We start from the raw sequence: 19682 nt of genomic DNA, 5'->3' as shown, positions 1-19682 counted from the left end.
TAGAGTTCTAGTTCTGCTGTCTGGACTATCACTAAAGAAATCCAGGGCAGCAACCCCAGCCACCTTCGGATTTTTTCTCCTGAGGTACCAAGGTTCTTAAGCCCTCTGTTTGCCAGCCTGACACCTGGAATTGATCGTAACCCGTAACCAGTGAACAGTCACATGCTTTCAGGCTTCAAGGCAGCTAAATTCCCAGATATTTTCACATAACGACCACTCCCCACTGTCACAGTTGACCTTGGAGCGTAAATGAAGGACTTTGCGCGTGTCATCACTAATGCTTATCTTGTTATTAAGGCTCAGCCTTCCAAATTGACAAGATCATATGGAAATCTGAACCTAGTCCTCCAACCAGAGCACTTGGCTCTGAACCTTGTAGAATGCGCATCCTTCTAGGTTAAAAAAAAAATGTTTCGAGAACCTCCTCCTAGTAATCGTGCGTATATATCTTTGCGGATCATTTACCCGTGTTATAGGCAGCTCTATGAGGACAGACATTTCAGCCTGTCTTGTTCACTGCTGTATTCCCAGTGCCTGGAACAGGACAGGCACAGAGTTGGAGCTCAGCAAATGCCTGACTGTGTGAGTGAACAACATGCCGAAACGTACATCAGACAGGCATTGGGAGGGGTAGGGTTTTTTAAATACAGAGTTTACCTCTTGAACTCAGCAGCTCACCTGGTCTGCCTGTCCTCTAAGCCTAGGTGTCAAGAGTTCACCTCCCTGCTTAGGTACGAGCCCTCTGTCAGTTCGATAACGGCTTTGCATGTCTTCATCCTATGCTGATCAAAATACATACAGGACAGAACAGAGACACGGGCAGTGCCTCGAGGAGCCCCTGAGATGTCTGTTTGGGGAGGCGTGGAGCCATGAAGGGGGATATTTTGAAATCCATGCTCAGCTTCCGTGATGCCCATTAACTGTGAAGCTGGCATTTCCTGCCTCATCCATGGCGCCCATGAGGCTGCCAAACTGAGACCCACTAAAAAGGGCCATGAGCCCCATTTGACTTGACTCACTATTATTGATTTTGGTAAAATGGAAATATTCTCTTTGAAGTTTTAGGAACATAATTTTTAAATTAATGCTGGCGATGTTTCTTTTGCATTTTTAAAAATGTGGCTGACTGAGAGCCTAGCTCTCACCAGCCCCTCCCTTCTCACCGCACTATATTCCTGGAAATCACACTGCAAAGGCGGGTGCTTTCAAAATGCACTTTTTCCCACAAGCGGATTCAGAAATGCGGAGGTTGCCTGCCGCCTTTTCTGCCGGACAACATTCCAGTTAATGGTGAGCTGGAATCTGACTGACTCACATTCCAGGGTTTCTTGAAGTCAAAGGTTGACTAACCAGCAGATTCCCTCAGGGAAAAGAGGCAGTAAACGTATCTTTTTCAAGGTAACATTGCATGAACTTGTCAAAAGGCAAAAAGGAGAGAGGGGTTTGTATTCAATGATTCCAAGGTAACTAGAAATAAAAGTAATCTTGCTATTCTTCCAACCAAGTGAGATCTGTGGCTTTCAGTGTCGTCTCTTTTTATGGAATCATGACAATGGCTAACAGGTGTGTAGGTCGCACCGCATGCCAGGAGATGCTCGAAGTTGTGCTAGTTGTACTTTTCAGTGTGTTTACCCCTCCAGGTGACCCTGCGGGGTGGAGATGGACTTGGCTCCATTTGCTGAGGGAGAGGTGGAAGCGCAGGGCATTTGAGTTCCTTGCCCAGGGTTGCATTTAAGTGGAGGAGCCAGTTTCAGGCCCAGGGCCTCTGGCTGCAGAGCGTAGCCCCCTGCACACTTGGCATGAAGCTGCGCACACAGGAGATGCCATACACGGAAGTCAGGCCTTCTGTCCCTTACATGTGCGTCTTCAGTGTGATGCCTAGCAAGCCCTCTCCTTATTTTAAGGAACTTCGTAAGATGGCATGCAGAGTGAAAGCTTTCCTAGAAATTCCTAATGCCTACATGATTTCTTCTTTTTCTTCTTATCTTTCCCAGTTATATTCTAGAAAAAATGTGTTCTACAGCAAAGGAACATAGCCATGCCACTTTGTCTTTGTTTGTTCAGGGGTGAAAGTTTGTAAAAGCCGAATTTTGTTATTCATCCAGCAGGCAGGGATGAGAATAAAAAACCAATGGGGTTAAAGCTGGGGTCGAGGGGCAGAGTGGGGTTCAGGGAAGTGAGGCCTCCTCGCCCAGTAAAATTGGCAACCACATCAGTTCCTTCTTTATTCGAGCTTTGGACTCACCCGATTTTCACTAATCCTGTTCCCCTGCTGGCGAATGAGCCCCGTATAAAAAGAGACCACCCCATGCATTAGCCATCTTAACTCCTCATCAGGCCCCACACAGCATATGGAGCATTTGGTGAATATGTAGTCAGTGAAAAAGCGAACACCAGCTGCGATCCGTAGACCACGGTCTTGTTCTTATTGTGGGACTTGTTTCGCTTCCAGGTGCCAGAGGTGACCCGGGATTCCCAGGGGCCCAAGGGGAGCCAGGAAGCCAGGGTGAGCCAGGAGACCCGGGCCCCCGAGGACCCCCTGGCCTCTCCATCGGAGATGAAGGTAATGTGGCTTCATGATAGCAACACCGGAGACCCCAAGCACCTGCGCTGAGGTCGTAGCACACACAAGGGAGCCTTCCTTGACGACGTAGCTATGTTGTTGTTAGTTTTCCCCACTGACTAGTCTTAGCGACTCCAAGGAGCCCCACGCACATGCTTTGGACGCCTTCACAGAACCCCTGCACACACGACAGTAGCTCCCCAACTAGGTTAGGTGGTGCCACGATGAGTAACTGGCCTGCTTCCACCAGTGGGTTGGGAAGAGAATGGAGAATTATCAGGTGCCATTGCCCAGTGTTGATCACAACTATCAAGCCATTATTTGAGGGGCAAGGAGAGGGGTGTATTTAATGTTGAAAATGATAGTGAACTAGGCCAGGCGTGGTGGCTCAAGCCTGTAATCCCAGCACTCTGGGAGGCCGAGACGGGCGGATCACGAGGTCAGGAGATCAAGACCATCCTGGCTAACACGGTGAAATCCCGTCTCTACTAAAAAATACAAAAAACTAGCCGGGCGAGGTGGCGGGCGCCTGTAGTCCCAGCTACTGGGGAGGCTGAGGCAGGAGAATGGCGTAAACCCGGAAGGCGGAGCTTGCAGTGAGCTGAGATCCAACCACTGCACTCCAGCCTGGGTGACTGAGCAAGACTCTGTCTCAAAAAAAAAAAAAGAAAAGAAAAATGATAGTGAACTATACCAACGGCTTCTACCCATCGGAGTTATTGACAGGGCCATGAAGCCCGCTAGTGCTGCCGGTGGGCCCCCCTGGGCATGAGCACAAAGGCAGCGGTATAGTATGGGAGACTCACGCTGCAGGTGAATGCTGTTTCGTTTCAGATCAGAGGAGAGGCCTGCCGGGTGAGATGGGACCCAAGGGCTTCATCGGAGACCCCGGCATCCCTGCGCTCTACCCGGGCCCACCTGGACCTGATGGAAGGCCAGGGCCTCCAGGCGCCCCCGGGCTCCCTGGACCACCTGGACCTGATGGTGAGTGGAGGGCAACGAAAGGGAGGGTGTATGCTAATGTTCAGATGAAGCCTGGTCCCCACCGGAGGTGATTTGGAATTCTCTGCTAAATCACTCTGTGAACGAATCCAGTAGGCCAGTGATTACAGTGCGGTGGATCCAGGTAGATTAGGGTGTAGTGGGTGTTCTCTGGAGTCCACACAGAAGCTGGGGATGGTAACTAAAGCCCTGTGAGCCTGTAAGTATCACAACCCCATGGATGCCACACAGTGAGGTTTAGTTGCTGCAGCTTCGGTGACATCCGTCCTTCAGCGAAACATCTGAGCTGTGCAGTTTGGAAACAGATGGGAGCTGACATCACTGCCTCGGTATCGGGGTGATACATTCCACAAACCTAATCCAGGGTGGGGGCCTCACCCTTGACTGGCAGCCTCTGTCCTCTGTTACCCCAGCATATTTAAGCCAACTTGATAATCTGCCTTCTCAGCCCGTGTACAGTCAAAGCTAGAACTGAACAAAGCTACAACTGAACAGGTGAGAGTAGCTGGTGACAAAAAGAGATGGCTGCATTATCTGCAAAAATAAGTGACAGCTATTGGCCAAGGCCCAGACAAATGCCCATGAAAGTCAATAAAGCCAGCAGGCACAGGAGTGTGGACCCCCTGCCACCCGGTAGTGCATCCCTGAATCAGCAAAGATGCTCTTTCAGGTTATAACGTTAGGTGACTCAGCTTGAGTTGAGAATGATCTGTCTCAGGCGGCAGGGAAACATGCAGTCCCGCTTGGGGCTTGCTATCAGAAAAGGCTGTTCTTTCAGCTTCAGCATTCAGAGAATTATGCTTTAAAGACCAAGCTTGTCCAACCCACGGGCCACATGCGGCCCAGGACGGCTTCAAATACAGCCCAACGCAAATTCATAAACTTTGTAAAAACGTTTTTGCAATTTTTTTTAGATAATCAGCTGTATTACTTCATTGTCACGCTGCTATAAGAACATACCCAAGACTGGATAACTTATGAAGGAAAGAGGTTTAATTGACTCACAGTCCACAGGGTTTGGGAGGCCTCAGGAAGTCTACAGTCATAGCAGAAGGGGAAGCAAACATGTCCTTCTTCACATGGCATCAGGAAGGGGAAGTGAAGAGTCAAGAGGGAAAAATCCCCTTATAAAACTATCAGATATCATGAGAACTCACTATCGTGAGAACAGCGTGGTAGAAACCACCTCCATGATTCAATTACCTCCTGTGAACCAGGTCCCCACCATGACATCTGCAGATTAGGGAACTACAATTCAAGATGAGACTTCAGTGGGGACACAAAACCTAACCATATCACCAGCTAACATTAGTGTTAGTGTATTTTATGTGTGGCCTAAGACAATTCTTCTTCCAGTGTGGCCCAGGGAAGCCAAACAATTGGACACTCCTGCTTTCGATGTTGTGAAATGCCTAATGGGAGCATTTCATTCTCTCGTAAGAGCGAATATAGGAGACATTGGGAGAAAACAAGAGGTCATAGTCTCTTTCTATGTGACGTTGACCAAAAATTAACTGCCTCTTCTTTCCAAAATAGTTTACTTTAAACTCCCTGACATTGCTCCTAATAGTCTCTCATAGCCTCCTACCTTCAGGGAGGAAAAACATGTTTGCTAATGGACAGTGTTTGGTTTCAGTTACAGGTCAAATTCAAAGCCTCTGTTTTAATTGTTTTTGGAAGATGACTTCTCTGACATATCTAGAAGGAAAATCACTGGAGTTATTAGAGGCAATTTCTTCTATTTTAAAAGTAGTACTCAGCTGGGCGCGGTGGCTCACGCCTGTAATCCCAGCACTTTGGGAGGCCAAGGCGGGTGGATCACGAGGTCAGGAGATCGAGACCATCCTGGATAACACAGTGAAACCCCCTCTCTACTAAAAATACAAAAAATTAGCCAGGCAAGGTGGCGGGCGCCTGTAGTCCCAGCTACTCAGGCTGAGGCAAGAGAATGGCGTGAACCCAGGAGGTGGAGCTTTCAGTGAGCTGAGATTGCGCCACTGCACTCCAGCCTGAGCGACAGAGAGAGACTCCGTCTCAAAAAAACAAAAAACAAAAAAACAAACAAAGTAGTCACTTCTGTGTGTCTGTTTTATATTCTAAAGTAAAATTTTAACTTAATGAAAATCCACATATTCCCACATTGTTTTGAAAATTTTTAGGTGCAGATATTTCCCTGGATCATGAACCTGCCAAAGAGTCTGAGCAGTGTGAACTTTATTTTTTATATTATTATTATTTTTTTTTTTGAGACAGGGTCTTGCTCTGTGTCCCAGGCTGAAGTACTGTGGTATGGTCACTGCTCACTGCAACCTCCACCTCATGAGATCAAGCAATCTTCCCACCTCAGCCTCTTGAGCAGCTGGGATTACAGGCAAGCACCACCATCACACCTGGCTAATTTTGTAATTTTGGTAGAGACGGGGGTTTCACTATGTTGCCCAGGCTTGTTTTGAACTCCTGAGGTCAGGTGATCCTCCCACCTCGGCCTCCCAGAGTGCTGGGATTACAGGTATGAATCACCACACCTGGCCTTTAAATTTTTTTATTATCCTGGACTACTGTGATAAGGGCTAAATTTCTATGAGCATTATATTTCCTAAGCAAATGGTATCTTTTGAGTTTTCTTTTTCTGGAGCAGAACGTGACATGTTAAAAACAAAAGCATACAAATATTCCACTTTAATGGCCAGGCATGGTGGCTCACACCTGTAATCCCAGTGCTTTGGGAAGCTGAGGTGGGCCGATCACCTGAGGTCAGGAGTTCGAGACCAGCCTGACCAAAATGGTGAAACCCCATCTCTACTAAAAATGCAAAATTAGCCAGGTGCAGTGGTGCGTGCCTGTAATCCCAGTTATTCGGGAGGCTGAAGCAGGAGAATCACTTGAATCTGGGAGGCGGAGGTTGCAGTGAGCCGAGATCGCTCCTTTGCACTCCAGCCTGGGCAACAAGAGCAAAACTCCATCTCAATTTTAAAAAAAGAAAAGAATATTCCACTTTAAAGAACTGTGATCAAAGGCTAACGTTGCCATTATTCCTGTAACTAAATTCCATTTTGATAAAGTCACTGGCATGTGCCATCTTGCTTTTCAAGTCTTGCTTAGTAAATCCGTGGTTTACTAGCATAAGTCAACTGCGAACAATTTAATTTCTGATCCATATTGTAGGCTGATGAGGAAAGTAAAGAAATGAATGGGATGGTATCAGATCAGTGTTACCAGCTGCACATGTTAAAAGCATACAACTTAAGTCCTCTAATTGTATGTGTCACCCCTGTGAGACACGTGGTTTCCAAATCAACATTTTTAAAGCAAGTTCTTATACAAAAAGTAGTCCACCGTAATGGCCTTTGGAGAATGTGTGTGTGGTTGTAGTTTAGTAGAAATGACCTTGACTCCTATGGAGTTCTCTGACTTTTCTCCTGGAATGAAATTGTTAGATTCCTCTCTTGTTAACTACATTTCGTCCTGTTTTATAGGTTGCTACTGATGCAAACCAGAATTTTTAGTCTTTTGCAGCTCCAGTAAAATCAAACCAGGAAGACAGTTTTCTTTCTGGGTGAAATATTTTGCTTCCCCCCGTTCTAGTTCAGTTAGCTGAATTGAGTTCCGGGAAGTTCTGTTCCACTGTAGAGGAAGTCAAAATAGGCCTGGCTTGTTTGGCCAGGGGCTCTTTGTGGAAATCATGTTGCAAACATCTAAGAGACACACTGCTATTCTATAGGAGTTATTTAATATGACTAATATATTAGAGAAAAAGAGAGCAGCAGGGGGCAGAGGAAGGCTGTCACCTTCAGAGAGCCACTGTGTGCCTTTGGGACTAAATTTGCAAAGCATCCAATGCTTCCATTGTAAGGTGCGCCCACAAGCTCTTTGTCCTGAATGAATGACGTGTCTGATTGACAGTGCTGACGTCTCTGAAGTGTGTAGTTAAATTTCTCTACCTGTGACACTGCATGTCTCATCACACACAGGCAGAGCTTGGAGACATAGAGCAAAACTCACGAAGTCCATGACTGACCAGACACAGCAGTTGACCTGGTCACCGGTCACCCTGTGTCCCCAGCAGTGTGGGGTGCGGCCGCGTCTCCCCCTGAAGACGCTGTCTTCTCCCTTCCACTCCCGGGAAATCCTACTGCCCCCCGACATCTCTCCCCTGAAGTCCCTGCCCCTCCCTCCACTCCCCGCCTAGATGAACTCGTCCTCCAGATGAAAGTACCCACAGTGTGTGCTGGTCACTCACTCATTTCCTCTCCCGCCCTGTTCTGTGTTCTGAGCTACTAACAGAAACCATTAACTTGACACAGAGTCAACCCTATTCACGTGTCTCACAAATGCCTCAAGCTCTCCATGTCCAAAATGCAGCTCTGGGCCTCCTCTGTCCTCATCCCCTGCCACCCCGCAGGCCTCTCCCTTGGTCCTCACCCCCCTGCACAAACCCGGAAGCTCCAGCAGAACCCTGGGCTGCTCTGCGTACCTCACCCATTCTGTACTGGCTCCCTCGCACATCCTGGCGGGTCCCCCTCTCCAATGCTGTGCATGCCCTTGCTCTCCACCACCACTGCCTGTGCAGCCTGCTAGGATGACACCCACTGTTCCTCCCCTCGCCAGCCCGTCGTCTACATGGCAGACCCACATGGCAGACCATGTAGCCTCCGTCCTTGATGCCCTTTAATGGCTTCCTACTGCCCTCAGGATAAAAGCCAAGTCCGGTTTCTTCCCCTCCCTTTGTGCAAATGTGCCTTTCACTCACCACCCTCTGGGCGCTGGCCTTCTCCCTATTTCAGGGCTTTTAGAAACCCTTCCTCGCTCTGGAGTATTCTCTCCTGCTCCCCACTTGCGGAGGCTCCTTTTTATTCTTTGGGCTTTAATTTAAGCATCACTTCCTCAGAAAGGACTCTCCTGACTACCCCCAAAACATTTCACTGGGCCTCTCCCTGCTGCTTTCCCCTGTTCTCACAGCACCGGCCATAATTGGAAAATCCGCATTAGTGTGTTTACAACATTGTGTGTTTAATGTGTATCTCCACATCTAAGCTGTAAGCTCCATGAGAGTCCGTCGGTTTCGTTTCCAGTTGTATACTCACAGCACCTAGCCCACAGCCTGGCACAGCATAGGCACAGGATAAGTGTTTGATGAGCGAACGAATGAATGAGCTATGGTAAACGTGCAGTGAGCAAACTGCATGGGACAGTATCTGTGTCCTCGTTCTCATAGACGTTTATCCTCACCTGGCAGTTCTCTGACATGCAAACTCCCGTGCTCTTTTCCAAGCCGATAGCTGGGTTCTTTAAAGTTGGAGTTGTCTCACCTTCCTGTGTGTAATGGCCTCATTCCCTGCTCCTCTCAGGTTCCATGTAGTGTGTATAGCAACATGCCTTTTAATTTGTTGGGGGGAGTGCCATTTGCCCTTTGGAGCTCTCACCCTATTATTGAACAGTGAGGAGGACAGATTGCTGCAGGGCACACCTACAGAGCCTGCCCCCAGCAGCGTCTCGTGTGTCCTGCAGACGTGCACCCTCCTTCTGCCACAAGATGGCACTCTTCTTTTCCAATGCCACGGTGCACACTTTGCTGGCATTAAGAGCTCATTTCTTGCACAGTCAGCCATCAGGGATGCCCCCGCCTGGATCATTGAGCCCTGCAGGAGTTGGTGGGGAGAGGGTTAGAAAGGGAAGGTGGTGGGTGAGGTCATCCAATATGGTTGACCATGCTGAATCCAGATTGGCCACAAGATTTAATTAGCATAACAGTTATGCTAACTCCGTGTGTGTGCATGTGAGGCAGGAAAGAGGAAACTATTCTGGGGGGATGCACACGTGTGCCCCCATTCCTATAGCAGAAAAAGATCAAAATGGGAAACTGAGTTCATCTTTTTTTAAAAATTTTTTTGGGGGAACCAGAAGTGAGTAGCAGTCTTGGAATCCAAGTTACATGATCAAAAAATCGAAACTTTTCTTTGGACTCAATGTTTCTCAAAAGGAATAATTGTTATCCCTATACTTTAATGGAAAAACTAAATTTGCAGACTCTTACATTTCTTCCCAACCCTGAAGGCTATCGCCACAAAACAGTCTACATTTTCTTTTGAAAAAATGTGCTTTTATTTATGGAATTGGGGTTTATGGATCATTTGGGGAGGCTTGGCTGAAAGCCTTGGGCTGGATGGGACGCCAGGCGTCTCTGTGGTGCCCGTGCCCTGTGTCTGGGGGCGACCCTGGTTGTCCTTGATGCTGGTGCCCCACAACTGGGTGGGACGCCAAGCACCTATGGTGCCGATGCCCTGCGTCTGTGTGGGACCCCAGGCATCCATGGGGCTGATGCCCTGCATCTGTGGTTGTCTCTCTAGGCTTCCTGTTTGGGCTGAAAGGAGCAGAAGGAAGACCAGGCTTTCCTGGGCTTTCCGGCTCCCCTGGAGCCCGCGGACCAAAGGGATGGAAAGGTAAGAACATCTGGGAGGGATGGGATAAGGACAGCCTGGCCTTTCCGACTCCCTCACCTAACAAGCTGAAATCCATCCCCCACTCACGTGTTTGGAGATGAAAATGAACCTGCATGTCCCTCCCAACCTCCTGTCCCCATGGTGATGACACTGAGAGGGAGTCGCATGGAGCCAGCGGTGCTGTCTGAGCAGTCGGCCCCCAGGCTCACCGTCCCTGCTCTCTATCCTCTTCACTGACCTTCCTAGCAGCACTGAGGCCGATGCTGAGTCCTGTACTGGGTTAAAAGGGAAAACAGTTATTTCTTAGGCTGTACTCAGGTAATGTCTCAAGGGCTCAGCCCCAAGGCATTGTAACAGTGGTCTGTAGAGAGCTCTGTCCGTGGCAAGGTGCTGGTATAGTCGCCATCCCTGGTCCCACTGAGACTCGGTGGGGTGATGTGGCTTGCCTGGGTCTCCCTTCCCATTGATGAGGAGGTGAACTTGGAACCTGTGGTCTTGGCACCTGACCCTTCCCAGTCAGCTCAGGAACTCTGCCCCTAGCTCGAGGCCATCCTCTGTAAGGCTCTGTGGGCCCGGTGTGGTTCAGAGTGTGCTCCTGCTCCGCTCTCCCCTCCCGGAACACGGCAGGGCACTTCCTGGCACTCACCACGCCATGGCCGTTTTGGCATATGTGGGATGTGCGGTGCATTCAGCAGCCCACTGTGGATGGGCATGACCTGATAGCAGGCACCCCAGGACCTGGAGGAAGCGGGGCCTCCCCACTGGGCACCATCTCTGCTCTGGGGAGGCCAACCCCTGCTGCCAGCATAGTACTCCCTTGCTGCCTGGCTCCCTGGGTTCAGCTGTGGCAAAACAGAGGAAGAGGTCAGGCATGTCTTCCCTGCTCAGCCATGACCTTTGGTGACCTTGGCCTCTGAGGCCAGGGCTCTTGCCCTCCCTGACAGCTCCCTGGAGCCAGCTCCTGCCCTCAGCCCGCAGGCCCAGTGGTGGTAATCTTCAGCTCCGAGTGCTGAGTTCCTTAACCTCCTTCACATTCCCCACAACTCAGCCTACGCCTCTGAGTGTGGTCCCAGTTTTTAAGTATCTTTAGTAAACATCAGAGTCAAATTCTGAACCCCACGAGACTGTGAATGAACACTTGAGTCGCTTAGTCTGAGCCTCAGTTTTCCCATCTAAGAAATGGGGGTCATAGTGCCCATCAGAACAGGCAGTGTCCATAAAGCACCAAGTGCGGTGCCCCACTCTCCCCGCCACGCTGAGAGGAATGCGGAACAAGGAGACCCTCCTCTCCCTCCTCTGCAGGTGACGCTGGGGACTGCAGATGTGCAGAAGGCGACGAACCTGTCAGAGGTCCTCCGGGACTGCCAGGACCCAAGGGCTTTGCAGGCATCAACGGGGAGCCGGGGAGGAAAGGGGACAAAGGAGACCCCGGCCAACACGGCCTCCCTGGGTTCCCAGGGCTCAAGGTGAGGAACAATTTCATCATGAAGCTGGCAAGACACTCTGAGGCCTCCCCAGATGTCCCGTTCTTGCCTTTTATCTCCTAAGTTTATACAGCTTCAGACCAGTAACACTCATGGACCCAAGGCATGGCTAAACCATTCAAAAAACCCGCGTACTCCAGGGTGGACTTTGTACACGTCCACTGGTGAGACTGAGAAGGGGTGCTGCTGTGGGAACCACAGCCAACAGCTCTTGAAAGAGTTCAACAGGGGGTCACCACTTGACCCAGAAATGCCACTCCTGGTGCATCCCCAAGAGACTTGAAAGCAGTTGTCCGCGCAAGCACGCATACACCAATGTTCAGAGCAGCATTGTTCAAAATAGAAGGTGAAAACTGTCCAAATGTCCATCACCTGATGAATGGATCAACTAAATCTATACAGCATCTAAACAATAGAATAGCGCTCACCTGCACGTGGGAGCGAGGTGCTGATCCATACCTCACTGTGGATGAACCGGAACATGCTATGCCTTGGGGGTTGAGACCCACACAGAAGGATGTGTGCTGTCACATGCTCTCTCATTCTGTTCTTATGAAATGTGCACACAGGCAACCTAGAAACAGGAAGTCGATTGGTGGCTGCCACAGGTGGGAATGGGGGTGGGGAGTACCTGCTTAATGGGTATAGGGTTTCTCTTTGATATAATGAAGATGTTCTGGAATTAGATAGGAGTGATGGTTGCACATCCTTGTGAAAATACTAAAAATCACCAAATTTTATGCTTTAAGACAGTGAATTTTGTGCTATATGAATTATATCTCAAAAATCTATCATTTTTCATGTAAAAGACATTATTTATTTATCAAATATTCACCTTCTCAAGTTGAGCAAGACCTGATTTAGCATTGTTGGAAGGCTTCCTTCACCTGATAAAAAGCAAGACCTTTTGATTTTTAAACCATGCATGTGCTTGTGTGGAGGTGTGGACCCCACACACACCAGCTCGTGCCTTTATTCTGTGCCTTATGAAAAGATCACCTGCAGCAGACCTTTCTTCCGTGGCAGATTTTAGCTGACCAAAGAGTTCAAAGTGAATTTCAGATGGAGACGAATAAATTATACTTTTTGTTGATTTTTTAACTTCAAAAAAGAACTTTGGGAAATTTATAAAGCAAAAAGTTCATTATTTTGCATATTCAGCAATAGAGGAAAAACAGTTGGTCCGGACACTTGGCCAAGGAAATGTAACGGATCTGAGTCCACAGCAGGTAAGAGAACTGCAGCCCCGCAGAGCCGTGTTGCTGACGGTCATGACTCCCAACTGCTTCATGGCACGGAGCTGTGCAGGTGAAAATGAGACCCGGGCACCTTGCTGATCCAGGCCCTAGGTTTTCTCAGAAGACAAACAGGAAAATTTAACAAAAAATAGTGGGTGCTCTGTTTTATCCCAGCTTAAAAAGGATACAGTCTCCGAATCACAGCTGTCTAGCAGTAACAGTGACTCCAGTATTGAGAAAAAGTGCATGTGGTGAGAACTGCAAATATACCAATGGCAAAGCTAGTAGGATCCTCAGTTGTTTAAAAAGTGACCGAATATTTCCTAGAAGCCAAATGGATCCCATTCTGTGCCCCTGAAATGTCTAAAACCTTCCGAGCACACACGTCCACAGAACTTTTGTTCAGATGCCTCTGGCTGTGGCTGGTGTCCCGCACTGATTGCTGTGATTGTGTGTCTGGAAACCCCACTGCAGTGGGAATACCTGAGACCATCTGCGAGTTTTTGGTTCGTTTTTTTTGGGTGGTGGGTTTTTTTTTTTTTATTTTTAATATTTGTGCTGGTAGACTCTGGCAGGGTGCTTGAAGTGTGGGAGTGGGTCAATAAGTCCATCCCTCCATCCATGTAACCAGCGTGTATTGATTGATTGGGATTGGTCTGTCTGTGAGGAACTCTCCTAGATTCTAAAGTAACGTTGCAAAGCACTAAATACATCAAGAATCTGCGGAATTTTCTAGGAGAAGGGAAACTCCCAATCACTTGCAACATTCCATTTAATTAAAGCAACTCCACACCTTCCCATATTCTTGGAAATAGTGTCACCCAAGATATGCCAAAAGCTAGCACAGCTCACATTTGAAAACACTCCCCTGACGGGTACCCTGCTCATCGTGGAAAGAGCTAGACGCCATTTTCCAGGCTGCGATTCGAGAATCCCTGCAGGCAGCTTCTCTCTAAAGTATCTTTTTCTTCCAACCTTAACCTCAGTGCAGGAAACACTTGTCTATTAAATACCATTTATTGTTCTCAATATTATCACAAAATTTTACCTTCCGTACCTGGATTAACCTGCTTGGCTCCTAAACAGCCGTGGTGTAGAGGAAGCCACCTTGACCTTTAGTTCAGCGCTTCTCAAAAGGCGCTGAGCCCGTGGATCCCTGGGGCCTCTGTGGACACAAAGGCAATGATTCAGCTGCCCCGGGCTGGAGCCTACAGATCTGCACCGTTGGGCAGAGCCCAGGGACACTGAAGATGGGCCTAGGAGCTGGGTTTCCCTGTCCAGCCACCTGTGGCTACTTCCACTGCATTGTATTTATTTATTTATTTATTTTTGGAGACAGAGTCTCGCTTTGTCACTCAGGCTAGAATGCAGTGGCAAGATCTCGGCTCACTGCAACCTTCACCTCCGGGTTCAAGTGATTCTTCTGCCTCAGCCTCCCAAGTAACTGGGATTACAGGCGCCTGCCACTGCATTCCACCACCACACTCAGCTAAGTTTTTGTATTTTTAGTAGAGATGAGGTTTCACCATGTTGGCCAGGCTGAACTCGAACTCCTGACCTCAAGTGATCCGCCCGCCTCAGCCTCCGAAAGTGCTGCAATTACAGGAGTGAATCACTGCGCCCAGACGCATTGTAATTATTTAAAATTAAAGAAAAGGTACCATCCGGTTCCTCAGTCCTGCCATCCACAGTTCCAGTGCTCCACAGCCACTGCGGCCAGTGGTCCCACACTGGGAAGCTGCATAGGGACGTGTCCAGCATCGCAGAAAGTGCTCCTCGGGTGGCGCTCGGCTTGGGGACGGGTGACTGCCTGCCGCTGTGTGAGATGAAAAAGCTTGCCAGCCATCTTCTCAGATGCCCTCACAGTACGAAGGAGGAAGACATTTTTTTGTCTGTTTTCCACAGGGAGTCCCTGGCAACGTTGGTGCTCCTGGGCCCAAAGGAGCAAAAGGAGATTCCAGAACAATCACGACCAAAGGTCAGTTCCTCTCTGGCCATGTGGCTCCTGGGGCACTGAGCCTTCCTGTGGGTGCCTGCCTGGGCAGCTTCACGTGCAAATCCCTTTCCAGGTGAGCGGGGACAGCCCGGTGTCCCAGGTGTGCCCGGGATGAAAGGTGATGATGGCAGCCCAGGCCGCGAGGGGCTCGATGGATTCCCCGGCCTCCCAGGCCCTCCCGTGAGTAGCCACAAACTGCGGCAGCTCCGTCCTCTCTTCTTCATCCTTCAGGTTCTCCAAACACCCAAGAAGCAAACAGTATTGACACGAGCACTGAACCAACCCGTGCATAGGACAGGTTGCTCATTCTGCTCATTCTATTTTTAACGAGCAGAAATCAGATTTTTTAGGAAATGGTGAATGAAGTTGGAAGCCAAGCTCCAAGTGAACATTTAGAAGTCAATGAGCAAATATTTGTCATGGTGTAACAGACTAAGACCCCCCCCACCCAAAAAAAGTAGAATATTCTAAAATGGGTGACAGAACCCTGTTTTTCCAAGGTAAATCATAAAATATACAATTTCATTTTTGCAACAAACACACACTGGTGTTGAAGGAGGGGTTATCTAGTAGCCTGCAGAGACCCCAGCATCGTTTCCTCGGGGGAGGCTGGGGTCAGAGGCAAGGGAGGCAGCCACGGAGGGAGACAAGACCCCCTCCTGTGCACCCTCCGGCCACGGAGGGAGACAAGACCCCCTCCTGTGCACCCTCCGGCCTCTGAGCCTCCCCTGCCACCACGCCTTTCCCACTGCCAGCTCTGGAGCATTCCCTTCTCAGAAGGACCCTGCAACCTTATTTCTCAGGTCTTTATTGTCTAGATTCCATTTTCCTCCCTCTGGTCACCAAGCCTATGCCTCTTTAAGCTCTTTGTACTGGTTTTCTGGGGCTGAGGTCACAAAATGCCACAGACTGGGTGACTTAGACATCAGAAATGTGTGGTCTCACAGCTCTGGAGGCTGGAAGCCAACATCAAGGTGTCTGCAGGGCTGGTTCCTTCTGAGACAGTGCGGGAGGATCTGTCCCTGCCTCTCTCCTGGCTTCTGGGAGCTCTGGCATTCCTTGGCTTATAGATGGCTGTCTTCTCTCTGTGTCTTCCCATCATCTGTCCTCTCAATGTGTCTGTCTCTGGGTCCAAATTTCCTCTTTTTATAGGGATAGTGGTCACATTGAAATGGGCCCATCCTAAAGACCTCATCTGACCTTGAGTACCCTCAAAGACCTTATTTTCAAATAAGGTCACATGTCTGGGTCCTGGGGGTTAAGACTTCAGCATCGGCCGGGCGCGGTGGCTCAAGCCTGTAATCCCAGCACTTTGGGAGGCCGAGACGGGCGGATCACGAGGTCAGGAGATCGAGACCATCCTGGCTAACACGGTGAAACCGCGTCTCTACTAAAATATACAAAAAACTAGCCGGGCGAGGTGGCGGGCGCCTGTAGTCCCAGCTACTCCGGAGGCTGAGGCAGGAGAATGGTGTAAACCCGGGAGGCGGAGCTTGCAGATCCGGCCACTGCACTCCAGCCAGGGCTACAGAGAGAGACTCCGTCTCAAAAAAAAAAAAAAAAAACGACTTCAGCATCATGGGAGGATAGTTGAACTCATAATTCTCTTCCTCCTCCTCAGAGCCTCACACCTGAATTCTGTTTGCAACTTATTTGCCTCATTCCATAACCCATGTCTTCTCTAGTTTTAATGTGGGTCATGTCTGTAGCAACACTCTTGAGTGCAGTGGTACAATCAAAGCTCACTGTAGCCTTGAACTCCTGGGCTCAAGCCATCCTCCTGCCTCAACCTCCCGAGTACCTGGGACCACAGGTGCACGCCAGCACACCCACCTAATATTTTAAAAATTTTTTGCAGAGATGAGCTCTCTCTATGTTGCCCATGCTGGTCTCAAACTCCTGGGCTCAAGCGATTCTCCCGCCTTGGCCTCCCAAAGCATTGGTTTTACAGACATGAGCCACCACACCTGGTCCACATCTTTACAGTTTAAGTGCAGTTTTGGGGGGCCAGAGAACACAGATAATTCTATGATTGAGTGTCTTAAAAATCTTGTCTGGGAGGCAGCAGGGTTAAATAAGAGGCAAAGCCATAATTGGTCACTTTAGCCAGAAGAGGAGGATGAGTGATGATTCCTGTGGTTGGAACAGTCTTTGGCCTGTTCAGTGTCATGTGGGGTGGGGGTGGTGAGTGTGTATGTGGTGTGTGGTGTGCTCGTGTGTGTGTGTGGTGTGTGTGTGTGTGTGTATGTGGTGTGTGTGGGGGTGTGTGTATGTGTGTATGTGGTGTGTGTGGGGGTGTGTGTGGTGTGTGTGTGTGGTGTGTGTGTGTGTGGTGTGTGTGTGTATGTGGTGTGTGGGGGTGTGTGTGTGTGTGGTGTGTGTGTATGTGGTGTGTGTGTGTGTATGTGGTGTGTATGTAATGTGTGTGTGTATGTGTGTCGGTGTGTGTGGTGTGTGTGTGTGGTATGTGTGTGTGGTGTGGTGTGTGTGTATGTGGTGTGTGTGTGTGGTGTGTGTGTATGTGTGTGTGTGTGTGTGTGGTGTGTGTGTATGTGGTGTGTGTGTGTGTATGTGGTGTGTGTGTGTGTATGTGGTATGTGTGTGTGGTGTGTGTGTATGTGGTGTGTGTGTGTATGTGGTGTGTGGTGTGTGTGGGGGTGTGTGTGGTGTGTATGTGGTGTGTGTGTGTGTATGTGGTGTGTGTGCATGTGGTGTGTGTGCGTGTGTGTGGTGTGTGTGTATGTGGTGTGTGTGTGTATGTGGTGTGTGGTGTGTGTGGTGTGTGTGGGTGTGTGTGGTGTGTGTGTGGTGTGTGGTGTGTGTGGTGTGTGTGGTGTGGTGTGTGTGTGTGGGGGTGTGTGTGTGTGTGTGTGTGTATGTGGTGTGTGTGTGTATGTGGTGTGTATGTAATGTGTGTGTGTATGTGTGTCGGTGTGTGTGTGGTGTGTGTGTGTGGTATGTGTGTGTGGTGTGTGTGTATGTGGTGTGTGTGTATGTGGTGTGTGTGCATGTGTGTGTGCGTGTGTGTGGTGTGTGTGTATGTGGTGTGTGTGTGTATGTGGTGTGTGTGTGTGTATGTGGTATGTGTGTGTGGTGTGTGTGTATGTGGTGTGTGTGTGTATGTGGTGTGTGTGTGGGGGTGTGTGTGGTGTGTATATGTGGTGTGTGTGTGTGTATGTGGTGTGTGTGCATGTGGTGTGTGTGCGTGTGTGTGGTGTGTGTGTATGTGGTGTGTGTGTGTATGTGGTGTGTGGTGTGTGTGGTGTGTGTGGTGTGTGTGTGTGTGTGTGTGTGTGTGGTCCGTTTGAGTCTGGATTTGTTACAGCAGTGGTGGCCTTCCCTGGAGTTGGTGCCTTATGAAGTTGGTGATCAGGAGGTGCACCTGTCCAGCCTTGGGGTTCACCCACCCCTGCGGCTCCTAAGCCTGGCTGCCAGTCTCAGCCCAGCTGGGGGCGGGTGGTTGGAGCAGCGGTAGGGGTAGGGGTGAGGGTTAGGGTCAGGGAGAACCCTGCAGCCTCAGCTTCCCATTCTCGGGGTGCAGGGGCTTTTCATAGTGCTTGTGTGCCTTCCTTGTTTGGTAGCATCTCTAAGCCAAGCATGTCAACTTCTGACTTTAGAAAACTCATGATCCTGCCCTCGCCACCTTCCAGTGGCATTATCCCCATTGCTGTCCACTGAGTTTGGGGCATCTGCCCTGTGATCTCTACAACAGCCTTGTGTCCCCCTCCCCTGTGAAAAAAAGCTAAAACACAGGGGTGCACCACTTAATCAGGGTCCCATAAATAGGGCTGGACTGGTGTCCCTGTCCCGCTCCGTCATGCCTTTGACAAGGAAGGGGCTGTGGTGTTGGTGGAGAGCAGGGTTTGATTTGTTATAAGCAGCTGCCTCGTGGTAGTGAGAACACCCAGCCGCATCCCATGCCTCGGCAGATGGGCTGGGGTTTATGTGCACAGCTGTTTGAGCAGCACGTAGGGACAGCACCAAGCCGGGCCGTGGTGTGTGCACAGATCACACCAGCATCACTGCTGCCGGCCTCCCCACCCCATCCCTGCACCTCCCGCCAGCACCCCCTAGTTGGTGCTTTCCTCCACAGGGCAGCCCCTCTCCATTCCCAATCCTGTAATCTCTCCTGACTTCTGAGAGGCACACGCCTCTTTCCTTGTCCAAATTAGCTTCCTTTCCTTTAACAACGTAGCATCCCTTATGAATAGGAGCCATTTCACCGATGCTAAATTATAACAACAAAATCACGTGTTTCTCCCTCCATCCGCAGTAGAACACAGAAGCCTAGGCCTTCACTGTTCTGGGGATGAAGGCCCAGGCTCAGGCAGGGAGCTGGCGGGTGGGAAGAGAGAAATGCTCAAGCGTGTGCACATGACTTCCAGAACCGGCTTCTGTGGCGTTGCTTAGACTGCTACACAGTCTGTCGCTGGCTCCTGTGACCTGGCTGACCGTGGCAGCAGGTTCCTGTTCATCTCTGTTGTCTTTCTGTTCTGGATCCATAGCTCAGGATTCCAGGAAATGGGAAAGGAAACAGGGAAGTCGATGCAATCTTTAACATTAGTATGTATTTTAAGAAATAAACTGAATTTTCACACAGGGCGATGGCATCAAGGGCCCTCCCGGGGACGCAGGCTATCCAGGAATACCTGGAACGAAAGGTACTCCGGGAGAAGTGGGTCCCCCAGGACTGGGCCTTCCCGGCTTCAAAGGCCAGCGTGGTTTCCCTGGAGACGCCGGCTTACCTGGACCACCAGGCTTCCCGGGCCCTCCTGGCCCCGCAGGGACCCCAGGACAAAGAGGTATGAAGGAATCCTCCTGTTTACCTTTCACAGTCTGAGACATTCCACGCTTTCCTTCGTCAGTGTGGACGTTTCCCGGGAGAGTCAGATGAGGATGCTGTTTGGCCTCATCTGTTCTCACATGTACAAGGGATGACCCAGCTATGGGGTTTCTGGG

General features: G+C 49.7%; 2 protein-coding genes across 2 annotated transcripts in view; one reads left to right on the top strand and one right to left on the bottom strand.

Annotated features, from left to right (window-relative positions):
* COL4A2 (collagen type IV alpha 2 chain) overlaps positions 1–19682 on the top strand; it is a 206709-nt gene that overhangs the window by 147172 nt on the left and 39855 nt on the right. The window contains exons 19-25 of the mRNA XM_033177281.1: positions 2453–2563; positions 3398–3547; positions 9913–10005; positions 11308–11471; positions 14633–14705; positions 14797–14903; positions 19324–19525. Coding sequence (XP_033033172.1) covers positions 2453–2563; positions 3398–3547; positions 9913–10005; positions 11308–11471; positions 14633–14705; positions 14797–14903; positions 19324–19525 — 900 coding nt within the window. The remainder of the gene's footprint in view (positions 1–2452; positions 2564–3397; positions 3548–9912; positions 10006–11307; positions 11472–14632; positions 14706–14796; positions 14904–19323; positions 19526–19682) is intronic.
* Positions 9469–15682, bottom strand: COL4A2-AS2 (COL4A2 antisense 2). Its single transcript, XM_033177283.1, has 5 exons — positions 15578–15682; positions 10652–10847; positions 10244–10280; positions 10093–10155; positions 9469–9926 (listed from the first exon to the last, which is right to left on the bottom strand). Exons 1-5 carry the CDS (start codon positions 15647–15649, stop codon positions 9686–9688), a joined length of 609 nt encoding a protein of 202 aa, XP_033033174.1. The 5' UTR covers positions 15650–15682; the 3' UTR covers positions 9469–9685.

This window comes from Trachypithecus francoisi, unplaced genomic scaffold (assembly GCF_009764315.1).
Source record: "Trachypithecus francoisi isolate TF-2019V2 unplaced genomic scaffold, Tfra_2.0 Lachesis_group18, whole genome shotgun sequence".
NCBI classification, from domain to species: domain Eukaryota; kingdom Metazoa; phylum Chordata; class Mammalia; order Primates; family Cercopithecidae; genus Trachypithecus; species Trachypithecus francoisi.
The sequence above is the reverse complement of the archived record's forward strand: the minus strand, read 5'-3'. Positions and strand labels throughout refer to the sequence as shown.

Bases quoted from the DNA above. Each gene is read 5' to 3' on its own strand.
- COL4A2-AS2 (XM_033177283.1), bottom strand. From the start codon at position 15,649: ATGTCTAAGTCACCCAGTCTGTGGCATTTTGTGACCTCAGCCCCAGAA. The intron at 10,848-15,577 runs GCATAGGCTTGG...GTTTTGCCACAG, and splicing joins AGTACAAAGAGCTTAAAGAG to CTGAACCCAGGGAGCCAGGC. The intron at 9,927-10,092 runs GTGAGTGGGGGA...TGCTCCTTTCAG, and splicing joins TCATTTTCATCTCCAAACAC to CCCAAACAGGAAGCCTAGAG.